At 40.5% G+C, this 19,520-nt stretch overlaps 1 protein-coding gene across 3 annotated transcripts in view; it reads right to left on the reverse strand.

Annotated features, from left to right (window-relative positions):
• HSD17B3 (hydroxysteroid 17-beta dehydrogenase 3) overlaps positions 1–19,138 on the reverse strand; it is a 124,638-nt gene extending 105,500 nt beyond the window's left edge. For 2 of the 3 annotated variants that reach the window (XM_033928267.1, XM_033928276.1), the window contains exon 1: positions 18,994–19,115. In XM_033928267.1, the coding sequence (XP_033784158.1) occupies positions 18,994–19,096 (103 nt within the window). In that variant the 5' untranslated portion in view covers positions 19,097–19,115. Of the gene's footprint in view, positions 1–18,993 lie in introns of all 3 variants that reach the window. The other variant, XM_033928258.1, reaches the window with a different exon arrangement.
• Positions 19,139–19,520: the final 382 nt, after the last annotated feature.

The raw sequence follows: 19,520 nt of genomic DNA on the forward strand, positions 1-19,520 counted from the left end.
AAATGAGGTGTGTGAGCCCAGTTGGGATGTATCTTCAGAGATTCAGAATCTGTTAGGTGAGTTTCTTGGTAAAATACAATATCCAGATAATACTTGTTAGTGTAATTTAATATTTTAGTTCTTTTGATTAGATTATTAAAGCCTTTAACATTCAGTGAGAAGCAGGAAAGTGTCATAGTCGTTCTGGAATGGGATGTACCCAGGTGCTAAACAATACAGTTGGGTTACAGGAGCGTCGATGAGGAAAATCATCCATAACCAATAATGGGATAAGGTAATTAGGCATATTGTGATGTATCCAGGTGCTCCATAATACAGTTGGGTGCTGGTAATATAGGAAGTGTATGTTGTCCTCCATCAAGTAAGGGTCAAAATAAGTAAGCTTACTGTGATGTATCCAGGTGCTCCATAAAACAGTTGGGTATATGCAAATCCGGAATGGTATAATAGCCATACGCATAAAGGAGATTAAATAAATAAGCATATTGTGATGTACCCTGGTGCTTAGTAATACAGTTGGGTTTATGCAATATTGGATTAATAGGTCATTCACATCTAAGAGAGATATACCATGGTGCACAGCAATACAATTAAATATATGAAGTAATGTGGAACGTAGGTGATGACCAAACAAATACTGTACAGATTTCATCCAATTTATCAGTAAATCTGAGGAGGTATATATGTAGTAACATAAAGTACCAGACAAAAAATGTGATCTGATGTCTGGAGTGAGTTATAGGTAATACGGTCAAAATTAATATTATACAATGCATGGAAAATATCTATGGTAATAGAGGACATCAAACCAGGTAAATAAAGTAAAAATGAAAAGAGTGCATACTAAGTGAATATGTGTCCATATACATGCATGGTGAAAAACAATTGATATTAGGTTGGATATACATACATAGAATATTATGCTATAAAAAAAGGTGATAGAAACCTTTGAGATTAAATAGAACATTGAGGGGCTCATAATAAAAAAAAAAAGTCTAAAAAGTGGCCTAAATGGGTACTTGGACGATCAAAAAGCCTGATCGTCCAAGTCCCCATAATCAAAGCTGGTTTTAGAAGTATCTAAAACCAGCTTAGGCCTTTCCCCTGCCTCTAAATGCATAGAGTGAAAAGAGGTGTTTGTAGAGGAGGGGAAAGGGCGGGAGGAGGGCAGACCTACACCTAGGCGTACAGCAGGTATAACCGAAAGTTTAGACAGATTGTCTAGTCGGCACTTATATGTTTTGACTTAGACCAAGTCAAAACAGGTATAAGTGCCGAAAAAGGGGCCGCTGAGCTGATCGCTGCAGCTCAGTGGCCCCAGCAACCTACCTACTGCCTACTGCAAATATCACTGCAGGAGAGATGGCTCATCTCCCCTGCCAGCGATCCTCACCCCGAAGTGCCACGGTTTGGAGGGGGGTGGATGATCACCATCGGGGCAGGAGAGATGAGCCATCTCTCCTGCAGTGATCAGCCCTTCCCCTCGACTACGATTGGGCAGGAGGGAGCCCAAGCCCTCCTGCCCAGCGGTACCCCCACCCACCGATTATGATCGGGCAAGAGGGAGCCCAACCCCTCCTGCCCAGGCGAACCCCTTACCCCCCACCTCCACTAAGATGCGGGCAGGAGGGATCCCAGGCCCTCCTGCCCGTGACGTACCCCCCTCCCACAATCGTCCCCAAACCCCTGATTGGCCCCCCACCGACCCACGAGACCCCCGCTGACCCCTCAACCCCCTTTCCCCAAATCCCCCTCCCTGTACTTGTAAACGATGTCCGGATGGACAGGTTCCAAGCCCGTCCATCCGGCAGGCCAGCCATCCCACGACTGGAATTGGCCCAGTAGCCTTAGGCCCCTCCTGTGGGCAGTCAAGCATTATGATCAAGTAGCATATGCAGGATGCCACGATGACCTAGTATAATAATGCGTAAATTCAAAGGCTCTGATATGTTTAAATTTTTAGAAATAGTTTCCCATACTTTATTCCAATAGCCCACTAAATAGCACAGTTGTAGATCATATGCGTTCAAGTGCCCTCCTGCAAGTTACAAGACCAGCACATAGGAGAAAGTCCAGTTGAGAGTTTTGCTACCTTAATTGGGGTCCAGTGAGTTCTATGCAACAGGAAAAACATAGATTGGGCTGGCAGATCGAGAGGATTTAAATAAATTTTTCCAGACTGCCTACCAAATCTCATCCTCTAAAGATAAACCCAAGTCTCCATGCCTTGCAGTCGAAGACCTGCACAAAAGAACATACCATCTTGAGGCGACTCCTTTTTTGTTTCTATTAACTAACAATGTTTGAAAAATCAAATCAGGGGTGGTTCCCACTTTTCCGGATAAAGAGCTTTCAAGCAGTGTCTCAGCTGTATCCAACGATACTGTTGATGAGGAGGCAGTTTGTAACGAGTGTGAAGATCCTCAAAGTCCATCCATTGGGAATCCTTTATTAAATCCAGTTGCCACAATTCTGCCACAGCTTCCAATCAAGTGATCTGTCCTGTATCTTAATATGATCGTTATGCCACAGTAAAATTTGACAAGATTCATACCATTTAATTTCCATCAAGTTGTTGTAGGCTTTGAGTACTTCATGAGTAGAATAAAAAATGAGTTGCTGTGTATCTTTTACTCGTAAAGGAGTAGATAGAGTGTAGGCAAGGCGATTGTGACCATGCAGACTTTTTTCCAGTTGAAACCAGACGGGAGACTTAGGAGTGGAATCAGTATCCTACCACAATGATCTGTGTCGCATGATGAAAGCTTGGTGGTAGTGCAAAAAGTCAGGGAAATTTACTCCCCTCATCTCTTTGGGTTGCTTCAACTTATGTAGCACAATTCAAGGTTGTTTATTTTACCATAAAAATGCATTCAAACAACTTTCAATGTCATGGTTCGTACATAAACTCAAAATGTAATTTATTTTGGGGAGTAACATCATCTTAATGGTGTCCAGTTGGCCCCACCAGGTCAGCTTGAGGGTGACCATTTCTGAATGGATTCTTTGATGGTATTTAGAATATATTCTGTGTTGTACTACTCCATATCTTCCAAAGTGGGGCCCACATAAACACCCAGATATTTAATTTTAGTTGGATTCCAAAGAAAACCATGTGAGTCCATTTCGTGCTTGTCTTGAACACAATTCAACGGCAGTATCTCAGATTTTGATGTGTTTAATTTGTATCCAGAGACCAATGCATAGCTGTCTATCACGTTGAGGACAGATGGAATTGAATCAGGAGTTACATTGAGTATTATGTCATCAGCATGTGCTGATAATTTAACCTCCATGGTTTCATGCACAAATCCCTTGATGGAGTCGTTTACACGGATAGCAGTCAACAGTGGCTCTAGGGCTAAGTTGAACAACAGGGGAAAGTGGGCATCCCTGCCACATTCCTCTCAATGGACAAAAAGAAGCAGAAAGGCATCCATTGATGCAAATTTTAGTAGTGGGGGCATAATATAAGACTTTAATCATTTGTATAAATTGCGTGGGGAAGCCAAATTTAGTAAGAGTGGCAAACAAAAAGGGCCATTCCACTCGGTCAAAGGCCTTCTCAGCATCTGATGCTAAAATGGCAAGCTTATGGGACTTTAACTGACATACAGATATAATATTAGATAGGGTGTGCGTGTTGTTGGAGGAGTGGCAACCATACATAAAACCCGTTTGGTCCTCAGCAATCAACATGGGTAGCAGTTTCTGTAGGCGGGAGGCTAATAATTTAGCATAGATTTTAGCTTTGACGTTTATCATAGAGAGTGGTCTGTAGTTACTAACCAGTTTAAGATCTTTGCCCTGTTTAGGAATCACAATTATAGCTGCCTCTGCAAAAGTCCCACCCGTTTTCCCCTACGATGCTAGATGTTCAAAAAACCGTAGCAAAAGTGGAGCCAATGTCATCTTAAAGGCTTGATAAAATTCAACAGTAATGCCATGTGGTCCTGGCGCTTTATTTGTCGCCATGTTGTTAATGGTGTCAATGATTTCCGCAGCTGACATCGGGCATATCAATTTATAGTGATCCGACTCATGCAAAAGAAGCAAAGAGACTTGTTCAAGAAATGCATGCGGATCATCGTTATTATACGATTCAGTTTTGTACAAGACTTCATAAAACTTTTTAAATCCCTGCAATATCTCAGTTGTAATGGATGTATCTGTGCCGTCCATCGGGATCACGCTCACTTTTATGCTTTAAGTATGATGCTAATAAGTAACCCGACTTGTTATTGTCTGCATAATAGTGGGCTGCTTGAACAAATACAGAATGAGCAGTGGTTTTCCTCAGCAAAGAGTTGTATTGAAATCTGTATTTCTGCAATTCCCCCATAAAAAGAAGGTTGTTAATATCAGATTGATGCGCCAATTCTTTTGTTTTAATCAGATTCAAGCTTTCAGAGTTCAGCATTGGTTTTCTTTTTAACCATTGAGCTGAACGACATGATCACTCCTCTGATGTATGCTTTGAAGGAGTTCCATTTGACATCCCAACTGGTATCTTCAGGAATATTAAAAAGAAAAAATTTGGTAATAGCTTTTTCCACCTGCTCCTTAAATCCATCCTTCTGAAAGCAGTGAAGAGTTAAATCTCTATGATTTGGATGGTATAAGTGGTACTAAGTTATCCAGGGTAAGCATGATAGCGGCATGGTCCAATATAGATATCTCTTTGGTAGAGGAGTGCTGAGGGACTGAAGTAGTGGGCTACTTATGAGAAACATGTCAATCCTCAAGTAGGATCCATGTGGAGGGGAATAAAATGAGTATACCTTATCATTCGGGTGAATCATTCTCCAAGCATCAATTAGCTCAACCTGTGTCATTATGTCTACCAAACACAAAACTGGCAAAAGTATATTATAACTCTATGGTAAATCAGATAACATATATCTCCTTGCTTCCAGTTATCTCAGCTAGCAAGCACTATTCCGTAGGTCTGAACCATTAGAACCAGATCCTCAGAAATACCACCTCTGAGGATCTGGTTCTAATGGTTCAGACCTACGGAATAGTGCTTGCTAGCTGAGATAACTGGAAGCAATGAGATATATATTATGTCTAGCAAAGCAGCACTCGCCTTCATTGGTCGATAAATTGCTGTAGTGACTCTATCAAGGCACGGATTCAAAATGAGGTTAAAATCACCAGCAATTATAGGATAACTAGAGTTGGAGTTCACAACTTGATTTTCTATTTCCTTGAAAAACTCAGGACAGTCCAACGTTGGAGCATAAAGATTAGTAACAGATAAATGGCATTTATTAACACACAAGTTAACCTGGACCCATCTTCCACTAGCATCATTAGAAGATGATAGAACAGTGATGTCCGGTCTGTTTCTTACTAGGGTAAGGACCCCATTTCTTCTCCCTGACACAGGAGAAAAGTAAGGCAAATGGGTCCAAGGGAGCTGTATTTTATTAGCCTTCATAGCATTCAGTTGGGTTTCCTGTAGTAGTATGATGTTTGGTTGTGATGAACTTCCTTTTAATAACATTGTGATATTCAGTGACATTGTGACATTCAGTGATATTGTGACATTCAGTGATATTATGTTAAATGTCATTGAAAAGTGTGCCAATGATAACAAGAGCTATCCATAGCAGTAATCTCAATGGCTCAAGGGTACATTCCTCCTGTGTCAACTCCATGTAGGAACAGTAAAATAGGGCTGCGGTCATGCAGGGCTAACATCCCACCAAAAACACATTGTGGGTTAGAGAGGAGAAAAGGAAAACCAGACAACAAAAGCCAGTCTCCCCACAGCGTCAGAAAAGAGGAACTAGTTTAAGAACATCAATAGTAGAGTGTCATCGCAAGAGTGACATAGCCGGAACATAGGAAAGTAAGGACCCTATCACAAGAAAGTAGCATGTATATATCAAGAACAGAGCTGTGCTAGCATATACTTTTATCTCAGTAACACCAAACAGTATATGCAACAAAAACATGATATATATTAGTACTGAGTGTAAGTAAGTAGAAAACACACTCCAAAACCTGCAAAACGTACATAATGAGACAGGATTGTCATAATAGAGCTTGCAAACTTGCACATTAAACCAAATGCTGATTTCAGGAAAGGTAAGGAAGAGATACGTATCTGTGATAGACCAATAAATGGTAAGACATGCATAACATAGGATAGATACTTCCTAATAGCCAAGGTTAGTATAATAAGAGAAACAAAGCAGAGGAATGCGAGGGGATGGAGATCCAGTCACTAATTGATCAGCAAAGACAATTATAACCTAAAAGTATTTAGAAGAAAAAAGCAACTATTGATCTACAACTCTCCAGGGCAAACCTGCTGTATTTTCACTACATATAATTCAGCAATATTCATCTGAGTAGAGTGGATGCCAGTTAAATGTTTGCAGCACTAATAGTCAAACACCTCGCACACTCATCCATAGCAAAATTATAAATGATAAGCCTGCTAGCCACAGTGGTCAAATCTATTGAATATGATCAGAATCCATCCAAAATAGAACTATACAGTACTCATCTCGGACGGGCCACAGACCGGGAGATATCAGTGGCAGCAGGGTCAAGGAGGTGCAATGTAGTACAATTGTGATATTATAGAGAAATGAACGAAGCCTCCCATTTCAAGCGGCATTAGCAGTAAACCGAGCATAGTGCCTAAATAAACAAGGTAATTGCAAGCAATAATCCAGTAAAAACAAAAATCAATTAAGGCACTCAATGTTAAGGGGAAGACTCGTATAGCAACTAACTCAATTAATAAGTACAGTAACCCTGATATGAACATAAAGATCCCAAGCCAGCCTAAGCATAACGAGTGTCAGTCCAGCACTAACAGGCAATTCAGACATTTGCAGTGTACTTATCAAAGAGGCAATTAAGTTCAATGAGCCATAACACAAATTGAAACTGAGCGATTCTGCTCAAGGCAAGAGATAAAGGTCAGGGAAGCAGGCTTCTCAAGTCAGCAATTATCCATGTCAAAATAGATCATTACTCAGCGAGTGCTCAATAATCGGTGTAAATGTTAATAGAAAGTAAGGACAGCAACCCGACACCCAATATATACTTAACACCTTGATAAGCCTTTAAAGTTTAAGCTGCGGGCTAAGCAGCAGATGATTTAAGTAATATCCAGCAGGTGAGCTTACTATGTTCGTCATAGAGAAGGCACCGTTGCTCCGTGGCTAAGTCTAGAAGAGCTAACCTAGAGTCGCAGCAGAAGCAGCGCCACGTGTGTATGCCACCATGATCAACTGTAGCGAGCAGGGCTGCATCAAGCAATGCTCTAGCCATTCAAAAGCGTTCAACACCAGTTATATGTCAGCAGGGATGGGGAGCTAACACTGGCTCATAATTCAATTAGACAATCGTAGTATATCAAATAACAAGCAGTAAGAATCTGACCGGGATAATGCACTTGAATGTCATACAAAGCAGAATCGCACACTACAGGGACAGTGTAATCAAAGTAAACAGGGACATCGGCAGGCAACAGAATAAAAAGTTGTCATAAAGCAGCTCTGCTTGAATGTGAGGAAAGCAAGAGGAATCTCCTTTATTCAGACAGTGCATTCAAGAAGTTAAGCCAAGCGTCTGAACGAGACAATCTGAATGCTAGTATCGATTGTGACGAAGCATAATCAAGGAAGGCGCTCATAACTGTAGAACTATCCTCACAAACAGCATGTATTAGTTCATTGACTGCCATTCAATAAGAGCACGGCAGAGTTTAATCAGCCCTAGCTCAAAGTCTAGACATCGATGAATGTGTGTAGTCTGCACATCAAAAAAAGCAATTGAGCAATTAAGTTCAGTGAACCGTAGCACAAATGGTAACATAAACAATTCATAGCATAAGCCAAGGAAGTCAGCGATTTCACACAGCAGTTGTGCAGATCAAGATAAAATGCACCAAGGCCATGGCATAATACTTGCGTGAACAAAATAGGGAAAGTTATTTCAAATATTGCAGGAGAAAGCTTGATATTGCCAATATAGAAACCCAGAAATAACAGTTCTAGACTAAGCAGTATGAAGATCAACAGGTGAGCAATATAATGATTGGGAGACGATCTTGTAGTTGTAGAAGAAAAATAATTTAAAAAAGGAAAGTTAATGCAGCAGGGTGGAGAAGCTGATGTAGAAGGAAAAACAAAGAAACCAGTGTCACTGTGGATAACAGCACCATGCTGCACTCAGCCGGGGCAGGCAATAAGAGCAGGACTGGAGAATAATTAGTTATTAGCAGTTCGTCAGAGTCAAAGTAAGAGAAAACAAGATACATATAGAGGTAAAGCAGTAATCAAATCAAAGAATCAAAACATCGGAAAAGAACAAAAGCAGCTCTAAGTAGAAACTGTAAGTGTTATCACTCTTAGATGAAAATCACTCCAATATGGCTTATCAGGAACAACAGCAGACACTGGCTCGCCATGTGTCAAGCCTTGTCGATTGGAGTCGATTGTTGTTTTTCGATAAAGTCAAACAATGTGGAGAAATGATGTTCCTGAGATGGACTTTATTAATATTAAAATAATATTAAAACTTGGCAAAGCCACATAAAAACCTCTAGGACGCAGTCTGCTGAAAAGCTTTGAACCCTGAACCCAACACGGTCCGTGTTTCGACAGAATGTCTTCTTCAGGGGTCCCTATGAAGTCCTATGATAAAGATATGTGGATAAAAATGGCAGTCGAAAATAAACTGATCTATAAAAGCTGTGCGCAGGACATAGGCTCAAAAAGCTTTTCACTCAGCAATGAGAATATTAAAGAGAGACTGTTGCCATTTATCTAGTTCATCAGTAAGAGCTAGAGATCTAAAAATAATGATGTCCAGTTGAAGCTGGGTATGAATAGGTAGGATCTTGAGAATGGACCTCCAAATCAGAGACCAAAAATATTGAATAATAGGACAGGAATATATCATGTGTAACAAATATCCAAGATCAGCAGCACAATGCCAGCAGGAATTGTTATCTTGAAGCCCGGCTCAGAACATTTTACTAAGGGCTCCTTTTACAAAGCTGCATTAGGGCTTTAACGCGCACAATAGCCCTGTGCTAGACCTTAACACCAGCATTGAGCTGGCATTAATTCTAGCCGCTAGCACACGGTAATATCCTATGTGCGCTAAAAACGCTTGCGCACCTTAGTAAAAGGAGCCCTAAGTGTCCAAAGAGCTTTGTAATGGAGGAAAAAGAGAGACTGAGAGAGGCTGGTGGATGAGGTAGGGTGGAGGATTCATCTGAAGTATTGGGCCCATTCCATGTTAGAGCCAGATCAGGAGAGTTCAGAAAACCAAGAGTCTGTAGATCTTTTGGTCCTGCGATAGGCATTAGAGCGTAGTTTTTTGTAACACAAAGAGGTGATGTGGCCTAGTGTAAAACCCAGTTGGGATAATCAGATAAAATTAGATGAAGACGAGTACCTGGAAAGTGAGGGTAAGCATTTCATAAGACAATGAGAGAGTAGCATCCAGTGGAAGAACTCTGTAGGAGTTTCCATAAGTTTTCCATAAGTTGTGAAAAAGAAAGCAATACACCATCTCTCATAATATGATCTAGAGACCAAATATTTCTGGTTATTCATTCCTTCCAGTGAATAGGGCATCCACCTATTTGAATTTGAGCATTATTCCATATAGGAGGTTGAGTGATCGTCCATCGGTTATGTTTGGAGATTGTATCAAGATGGATTTGTCTGGCACGGTATGAATAGAGGTGTATGGAAGATATTGTATAGGGATGGGGTTCACAAGGTCTGCTTCTACAGAGAGCCAAGCAGAGCGTTTTTCAATGGGAGCCAGGTCCTGAACCAGAAAACGCTATATCGGAGCAGAGCAGCAACATGATATAGAAAAAAATCTGGAAACCCCATACCTCCATCATCCTTAGATGCCTCCAGGATGGTTAATGAGATCCGGGGGGGGGGGGGGGGAGTTGTTATTCCAGAGGTATGTTATTAGGGTTTTCTCAATCGATTTTGTAAAAAAATTCAGGGAACCAATCTCTGCAACATAGATGTGTAGTAGTTAATGATAGGTGTAATCATCATTTTGATCGTCTCTAGGTGACCCCCACCAAGAAAGGGTGAGCGGAGACCACCGTTTCACCAGTGCGTCAACTGTAGAGGTAATGGTGGATAAGTTCAGATCCATCATATGGTTTCTATCCCTATGAAATAAGACTCCCAGATATTTGAGATGAAAGGAGGCCCATTGGAATTGGGTCATGCCACAATCAGCTATGGTGGTCAAATCATTCAGAGGTAATAATTCAGACTTGGACCAGTTGATACGATAACACAGTCAGAGAATCAAGAGACTAGATGTAATAATGCCGGGATGGAAGATTTGGGATCAGTAAGAAATATTAAGAGGTCATCTGCATATGCAAGGACTTTAAGTTGATGTGATGTAGACGGAATGCCCCAAATGAGAGGATCATGTCTAATTGCTATAAGGAGTGGCTCCAGAGCGATATTAAAAAGGAGAGGGGATAACACCTGGTAGGTGCCTTTATGAAGAGAAAAGGCAGGAGAGAGTAAGTTATTAGTCCGTAATCTAGACAAGGGTGTGGTATATAAAAGTTTTACCCAATTAATGAAACCCTGTCCACAACCAAACCATTGTAGAGCACTAATCAGATGAGGCCATTCCACCATATCAAACGTTTTTTCAACGTCAAGGGATATGGTGATAGCAGGTCGGAGTAGAGAGTAGGTCAGATCAATTATGGAGTGGAACATACGAGCATTGTTTCCAATGAATCTATTTCTCATACAGCCTACTTGATCAGGGTGAATAATATCACCCATTACTTTATCCAGTCTAGTGGCTAAGATTTTTGTTAGAATTTTGCAATCAATATTTAAAAGGGATATGGGCCTATAATTAGCCACTTTAGAGGTGACCCTATCTGGTTTGGGTATAACGATTCGTAATATCCTACTAGGGAGATTAATATAGTAATCTGTGAGGATTAGTAGTAGTGAACTTCAATACTCACAGCTCTAATAAATTTCAAGCTTATATCAAATTAAAGTGCTCAGACCCATAACCAAATACGTCTATGATAACTACAAACTATGGTTGTTGTGGGACCATCATTGCTCTTTACTGTCCCAAACCACTCACTGTTGTTTCTTTAAAAAGAGATGTTATAAAGAAAAAAATATTGTAGTCACTTATCTGTTGTATCAAGTGGTTGATAGAAGTTCTGGCAAACAACCATAGATTCAATAAAGTGCCAGTGCTAAGTGCTAATAAAGACCATTAGCTGAATCCATACTATTGACCCCCCGACTCGAGTTTCGGTAACTCTTCCTCAGGAGGGGACACTGTGAATTAAAATAATATATACATATATCTGAAAACACTAAGAAAATGCTATATAGTTATCACATTACACTACTTTGATCTCTTGGTGCTTCTATATATACCCTTCCTACTACTTTTTAATACTGATTCACCTACCCTGTAATGGCTACAATCATCTCGGACAGCATAAAGATCAAGACTGAAACAGAAGCATCGGTCACTGCTCTTCTATTTATGGTGCTACAGAAGCTCCACCCCAACACATGACATCAGGAAGGAGAAGAAAGAACTGCCTAAGGAAATATTAATCCTAGCTGCTAATTTATAATTGAAACCAATCTATCTCCATGTTGAGACCAGATGGAAATAATGTCTGCCAATTAAAAATAAATTTATGTTCTTTAATTAATAAAAACTTGGAGATATCCCCTGAGAAATCCTTAGCGTGGTAAAGCACAGTGTATTTAAGTGAGTCAATGGAGTGAGCCGATTGCTGCCAATGACTGACTAAAGGAGCCGATAGTCTACTCTTCCTAATATTGCTCAAATGTTCTGTAACTCGAACTTTTATTTTTCTAATAGTATGTCCTATGTAATATTTAATGCACGGACATATTATGCAATATACTACACCACACGAATCACAATCAGTACCTGTGGACAGCTTGAAAGACTTATCTCTTGTAAAAGGAATGTCTATTACTGAATGTGCTAACACGTATTGACATTGCTGACACTTACCACATGGTTGATGAGGCGCAAGATTTAAAGAAATACTATTTTGCCTCTTATATTTAAGTTTCTCATCCAAATTGGGGGATCTTGAAAAGGCAAATTTAGGATAATTTAAAAGAACTGGATGAAATTGTAAAACTGACCAATGTTTCTGAATGATTTTTTTTATAGCGTTACTCTGATTTGTGTAGGGTAAAACACAGGCCAATTCATTCTGTTTGGAATGAGGTGAAGGTTGCAATAGCCATTGTCTTTGGCAGTTCTTAGCTCTTTTACAAGCGCTTTTAATGATCTTTCTTGGATACCCCCTACTCCTAAATTTCTGATACATTCCCCTGGCTTGTGTGTCAAAGTCTTCCTCCTCGGAACAGATCCTTCTTAACCGAAGAAACTGTCCTGTAGGTATGCTATTTTGGAGGATCTGAGGGTGGAAACTTTGATACTGAAGTAGTGTGTTAAGGTCAGACTCCTTAGTGTGCAGGCTGGTGGTGAAGACATTCCCATGCTTATAGACTTCAATATCCAAAAATGAAATCTGTTCATAATCGATTTTACTAGTAAATTGGATATTGATGTCAAAATGGTTTAGTTCATTCAAAAATAACTTCAACTTGTCTTCACCACCAGCCCACACAAAAAAGACGTCATCAATATAACGCTTCCAACAGCTGACATATTTGAAATAAACAGACTTATAAACAAACTGTTCTTCAAAATTGGACATGTAAAGGCAAGCCAGTGTGGGGGCCACCGTAGCGCCCATAGCCACCCCCTTTGTCTTTCATAAACAGTCTATTATCAAAACCAAAATAATTATTGAATATTACTATTTCTGTTAACTGCGATAACATAACTTGTTTAGCAACTGTTATCTGTAAAGATTTAGACTGTTCGCAGACCAAGGAGATGGCTGCCGCTTGGGGCACGTTAGTGTAAAGGGACACCACATCTGCTGTAACCATAATAGAGTGTGTAGCTGTTTATTGGTCAGAAAGATTTTCAAGTATATTCAAAAAACGAGTAGAGTCCTTGATATAAGATCTAGCTTGGGGGACGAATCTTTTAAGATACCCATCGATGTATTGGGACAGGGTCCAACACCAACCCTATGCCCACCACTATAGGACGTCCTGGAGGTGAAACTAAGGATTTATGTATTTTAGGGATAAAATAAATATATGGCACCTTTGGAAAATCCTGAGTCAAAAATCGACATTCCTTAGATGTTGTAAGGCAGTCCATCTTGGCAGATTTTAAAATAGCATCCACTTGATTTTTAATACCAATTGTAGGATCACCATCGAGTTCAATATAGTAACTGGTATCCGAAAGCTGTCTATATGCTTCTAAAAAATAATCTTTGACATTCTGGATAACTATCCCACCTCCCTTGTCTGCCCTGTTGATAATTATTGATGGAACTGTTTGAAAACTCTGAATAATTTTCCACTGATTACCAGATAAATTCAAACAATATTTTCTGTGCTGCTGTTCAAGATGAGCAAAGTCTCTCAAAACTAGACGTGCAAAAGTAGCTATAGAGGCGTCAGCGAATCCCCCCAGGCCCCCTGATGCCTCTATAGCTGCTTTTGAATGTTATTTTTGAATGAACTTAACCATTTTGATATCAATATCCAATTTACTAGTAAAATCGATTATGAACAGATTTCATTTTTGGATATTGAAGTCTATAAGCATGGGAATGTCTTCACCACCAGCCTGCACACTAAGGAGTCTGACCGTAACATCCGGGGGGGGTGAGAGGGGGGTTAAGGGAAGGGAACTGGAATTGATTCAAGGATTTTATGAATAGTTTCATGAAGGTTTTATTATATTTGTTTATTAGTTGGGAGGTGGGGAAATTTCATTGTGCAGTAATATTTGTAAGTTTTGTTGCGCTTATTATGTAAGGTGCAAATATGTGAATCATTTATTGCGCATTTGTAGTCTGAAAAATCAAAGAATTTTTTTTAAAAAATAGGCTGTCAATGGACATTTCAGCAATAGCCGAAGGGAAGTTTAGAATCAGTAAGCAAGCAGCAACTTGGTAGCTCAGACTAAAGGGGGGGATGATTCATCCAGCGCTGGGCAGGCACTTCACCCCTTCTTCATTTGTTGTATCCACAAGTGCAGGGTTTCCGGGTCTGAGTAGTAATCAATGCAATTATGGTAAGTGAACTGAAATCTTGCTGGGTAGAATAAACCATATTGGGCGCCTAGGGCTTTTAAGTCCTGCTGCATAGAAAAGAAAGCCTTCCTCTTCGCAGCTGTAGGTACAGCTAGATCAGGCACTATTAAGATCTTGTGACCCTGGTATAACATGGAGTTCTTCCCTTTGGCAGTGGTGAGAATCTGGAGCACCTGATGGGTCTCGGGTGTGTGGAACCCTTGATCATCTTGGAGGGGGTGTGATGAGCACGCTCGAGTTCCAGAGCAGGAGAGAACTCGATATTCAAGAATTTGGGTAGCCAAGATATTAAAAGGGCTCCCATATTGGCTCCCTCGGCACCCTCAGGCATGCCAAGAATACACACATTATTCCTTCTACTGCTGTTCATCATGTCCTCGAACTCGGCTTACAGTTTGGAAATAATGGCTGAGTTAGCTTTGATAGCAGGAAGTGCCGATTCGGCTTTAGAGACCCACTGGGCAAGTTGCTCGAACAGTTGTTGAGAGGACTCAATCTGGGAATGAATCATTTCTAACTCTTGACTCATGTCCTTGGATATATCCATATGGTTCTTCATAAGAGTTTTGATTCCTTTCAGTTCAGACAGGATCAGGTCTTCATCCACCATCATTATTTCTTTGTTTCCTGCCTTTTCAGGCAATGAAGGAGCTGATTTAAGTCTCTTAGGCGCAGGCTGAGGATCAGTTTTGTTTTTCTTTGATGCCGTAGTATTGCAGCAGTGTAGACATGCTAGAAGGGAGTAGAATATTGCTCCCAAAAGAATTTAGATGAGCATAAACAAGAAATTATCTAGGTCATGGAGACGGAGCTCTCAGCTAATGCATCCATTCCACATGAGCGACAACCAGAAGTCCCATTTGCCTTGAAATCTTATTGAATGCAATATATTTCTCATGCAAAACGGCTTACCTCTGCTAGTAATATAAATCTTATCAGATGCAATAATAGATCTTATGCAAGATTGTGTAACTTCTATTCACCATATGACACCTATGCCCATCTTTTCATTCTCTCTATAAGAAACTCCCCCAACCCCTATATATCCTGTCTGTCCATATTAGATTGTAAGCTCTTCTGAACAGGGACCATCTGTACAGCATATAAAAGATAAAATAGTAGTACGAGGAGACGCTGAAAAGTTCTCAGCCCAAGAAGAAAATATGGAACCGTGAAACTTACAAGTTATTCCACACTTTTCTTGATACTATTTGTTTCATTTCATTGAAATGAAAAGTGTATTTTTCAGATAGAATAAAAAAAGTGAAAAATTACTGGACTAAATGTATAGCCCTTGATGGAGATTGCCCCATCTTTGTTCATTAGACTGAAAGGCCCCTTGTACATAAGAACATAAGAATAGCCTTGCTGGATCAGACCAATGGTCCATCAAGCCCAGTAGCCCGTTCTCATGGTGGCCAATCCAAGTCACTAGTACCTGGCCAAAGCCCAAGGAGTAGCAATATTCCATGCTACCGATCGAGGGCAAGCAGAGGCTTCCCTCATGTCTTAATAACAGACTATGGACTTTTCCTCCAGGAATTTGTCCAAACCTTTCTTAAAAGTAGTTATGTTGCTGAAAAGTTCTCAGCCCAACTAAGAAGAGAATGACATGGATATGGTTCAATCAATGATCTGAAACAATGTCAAAACAGAGAATTTCATTTCTGCAAATTGGCAGTTAAGATAACACTCTTTTCAGCTACAGTGGCAAAATAAAGCTTAGAATTTAGGAAGTTGGTTGGTTGGGCTGAGAACTGTTCTTCAGCACCCTCTCCTGTATGTTTGGAGTACAGTGTTCCCCCGTGAATTCACGGTTTGTGAATCGTGGACTCACTATTTCGCAGTATTCTCTGACTGCCTTTTCCTGTACTAAATTCAGGCTACACCAGTCAGGAGCTGCGTGGCAAAGCAGCTCCTGATTGATGTAGCCTGACTTTAGTAACAGGAAGAGTCGATCAGAGCATGCTGCATCCACTGGTGCCCCAGCTGCTCTCTCCTGCCTTTTAATTGTATTCATGGTTTTTCAAAATTTGCAGGGGTTCCTAGAACGGAACCCCCATGAATTTCAGGGGAGTACTGTATACACATATATGTCAGTTGTTTAAAAAACCTCCATGTCACAATGGACTGCTACAGAAAACAAACAATTTTTAATAACAGGCATCCTTGTAAATCTCCACATTGATGGGATGACTTAAATGAGCATTCCCTTTTGAAATATATTTTTGCCCTGCCTTAGTCCTGCTCAAAATACCTCAGACCTTGCCCCTTGCCATAAACAGTAGTCACATTTTGGAGGTGTGTATCTCGGCTTTCTAAAATCATTTTTTATATGTGTATGAAATGTGCACGTCTAAATATGCCAGTTTATACATGTCCAAAAAAACACAAAAAGGACCGCCAAAATAAATATGGTTTGCCTAGACCAGAGTCTCTTCCACAAAGTTCTTGCCAAATGCAAATCCCATCATCACTTTATGGTTTAAGAAACGCCAAACACTCTCTTCAGACCATCTGTCCATTTCCCTAGACTAAAAAGAGTGTGTCGCTGGTTTTATTCTGTTTTTCAAGTCTGCATGCAGATTCCCATCAGCCTACTATTTGGTTTGGCTTTGCACGGTACTACTCGTTCTTTCTAAATACTTCAGCCCCCTACTTCAGAAATGTTTTGTCCTCGTTCAGAGCAAGTGCAGTGGAAGGAATTCTGATAACACGGGTACAAGGTGTATCCTGCACAGCGCTGTGGGAATGTTGATGAACCGTTTCATCGATGGATCCTGTAACAAATGACAGAATGCCTGCCCATCGTCCTAGAAATGTGGGGCTGAAATTGCACTCGGGGTTCGGTTCCCCCAGCGAAAGGCATTAGGTGAAAAGGCTAAACATAGCAGTCAGTGTCTCTCCTATTTGCAGAATGTTTGGAAGCAATTTGTACTGTGTGGCAATTCTGAATGCAAGTGGAAGCTGAGCTTTACAACAGCTCTACTTTACCAAAAATGTTCAGAAAGTAGCAGAATCCTAGTTAGGACTCTACTCTTCCGCTGATGCAGAATGGCACAGACTGTGGAATTCAATCAGCAGCATTGCTTGAGTTGTTTTGTGTTTTTTTGAAGATTTAACAGTAAAAGATGTCAAAGAACACTTCAGAGCACATAAGTAGATGTGAAAGCCATAAGCTTTCAGTGTACAAAATCTGACTTTTCCCAAAGCAAATACTGAGTTTTCAGGTTATGCTGTACAAATGAAAGTTTTGTGTGAACTTCACTGCAGATAATGGGCTAGATTCACTAAGCAAACCTATCGTGTACCGCCCCGAATCTCTCCTGCCCTTCCCCACACTGCAAGCCCGTGGTTTTAACCCGCGGGTTTAAAGTGGGTTAAAACCATGGGCTCGCTGGGCTACAAAAAAGTAAAGTATATTTAAAAAAAAAAAAAAAGTCGTGGCTCAGAGGGGTCTTAGACGCATGCACAGACCATCTACAGATGGTCTGCGCATGCGTCGGGATCGCACACTAGCGATCCATGTCAGCAGATGGGGGCGTTCTTCCGATCGCCCCCATTTGAATATTGCAAGTTTGTGAATCCATCAGACCGGCCCGGATCAGACATGGATCGGTCACAATTGGGCAGATTAGTGAATCTAGCCCAATATCCTGGAAACGAAACTGACTGCAGGGGTGCTGAGGATAGGTTTGAAAAACTATTGTGCTACAGACTTCAAGGGGTTAAAGACGAGAAAAAAAGATCACAGCAGGAAAAACTATATTGACTAGCATACTGCAGTATAAGAACAATGATTCCTTTACAATGAAGCTGGTACATATCCCTAAATAACTCTCTGAAAATCGCAAAGCCTGTACAGTATATACCAGTAAGGGAAAAAGAAAAGTTAAGACTTTATTCCATGTAATTGTATCCCTTTTCTTACCAATAACCAGAACCTAGGATGCTGAACAGAGTCCCCTAACTAACCTGCCACATTTTTAATAAGCAGTACACAATTAGGACTGGAGAAGGCAAAACACTGGCCTCAAGGATCTTAACTGCATGTCCTTAAAAATCTGAGGTTCGTGCCACTTCTAGTTTCAGCATAAGTTATGGCTCTGACAGACCTCTATGACACTTTAGCTCTGATGGATCATATTGCTTTTCCCTCCCGATGCTGAGACTAAAAGTGTCAAAACTGAGGTCTGTGCCACTTTTAGTCTCAGCATAGGGAGGGAAAAGCATTAGAATCTGTCAGAGCTAAAGTGTCATAGAGGTCTGTCAGAGCCATAACCTATGCTGAGACTAGAAGTGGCATGGACCTCAGATTTTTAAAGGATGTGTAGTTAAGATCTGTGAGGTCCACGTTTTACCCCTTCCCGCAAAATATTGAGTGCGGATGGATGAAGGATGGATCCTGATAGAATCACAGTAGTTCAGCAACTCCATAAAAGCTATGAATACCTCGAGGCTACCACAAAGAAACCAGCTCCTGAGCCGAATGTTAATGGCTAGAGAAAAAAGATTTAGGCTGATCTGGAATTAGTAAAGACACATATTAAAAGACTACGAATAAAAGATAAGTGATCTCGGCTCCCTCGTGGACATGAAACCTGAGTATAGATTGCAGAAATAAATTTTCCAATTATTTTTTTTCCAATCCCTGAAATAGAAACATGTGAACAAAAAAACAAACAAACAAAAAACCTTGCTAACAGCACCATTCTTTGCAGGAGAAACGGATAAAAGTGTGCATTTACCTGCCCATTCTCCCATTGACCGAAAGAAGGACTGATGCAGAGAAGGTGGAAACACATACTTCAGAAACTTAAGGCATCTCACCAGGAAGGACAAGCAAACCATAGCCCCGAGCAAGGCAAAGAACTGCAGGCAGAGCTCTCCCATGACTAGCAGACTGAAAGTTGTCACTTATTACTGCCTGGCTCCTGGTGAAGCTCCTCCTTGAGCTCTGACTGAAGGAGGTGTGCATCCTATCTCATGCTTAACTAAAGGTATCATGTGGTTAAGCACATTGGCAGGGAATGCTCTCATTCCCACCCCTTCTGTGTGCCTCTCTCCCTTCCTTTTGTATCCATCAGGGCAAAGGGAGGTGATTTTCTAGTTTTGACAGCAGTCAATTCCAAGTACTGTACATCTGGAATTTATAAACCAAATATAAAATTTAAAAACAAAACTTGATTGAAACCTAATCATATTAAATTCAGTTTATTTATTTTTAAATATTTATATTATTATAATAATAGTTTTATTTATATCCCATCACACC

This window comes from Geotrypetes seraphini, chromosome 1, assembly GCF_902459505.1.
Source record: "Geotrypetes seraphini chromosome 1, aGeoSer1.1, whole genome shotgun sequence".
Taxonomy (NCBI): Eukaryota; Metazoa; Chordata; class Amphibia; order Gymnophiona; family Dermophiidae; genus Geotrypetes; species Geotrypetes seraphini.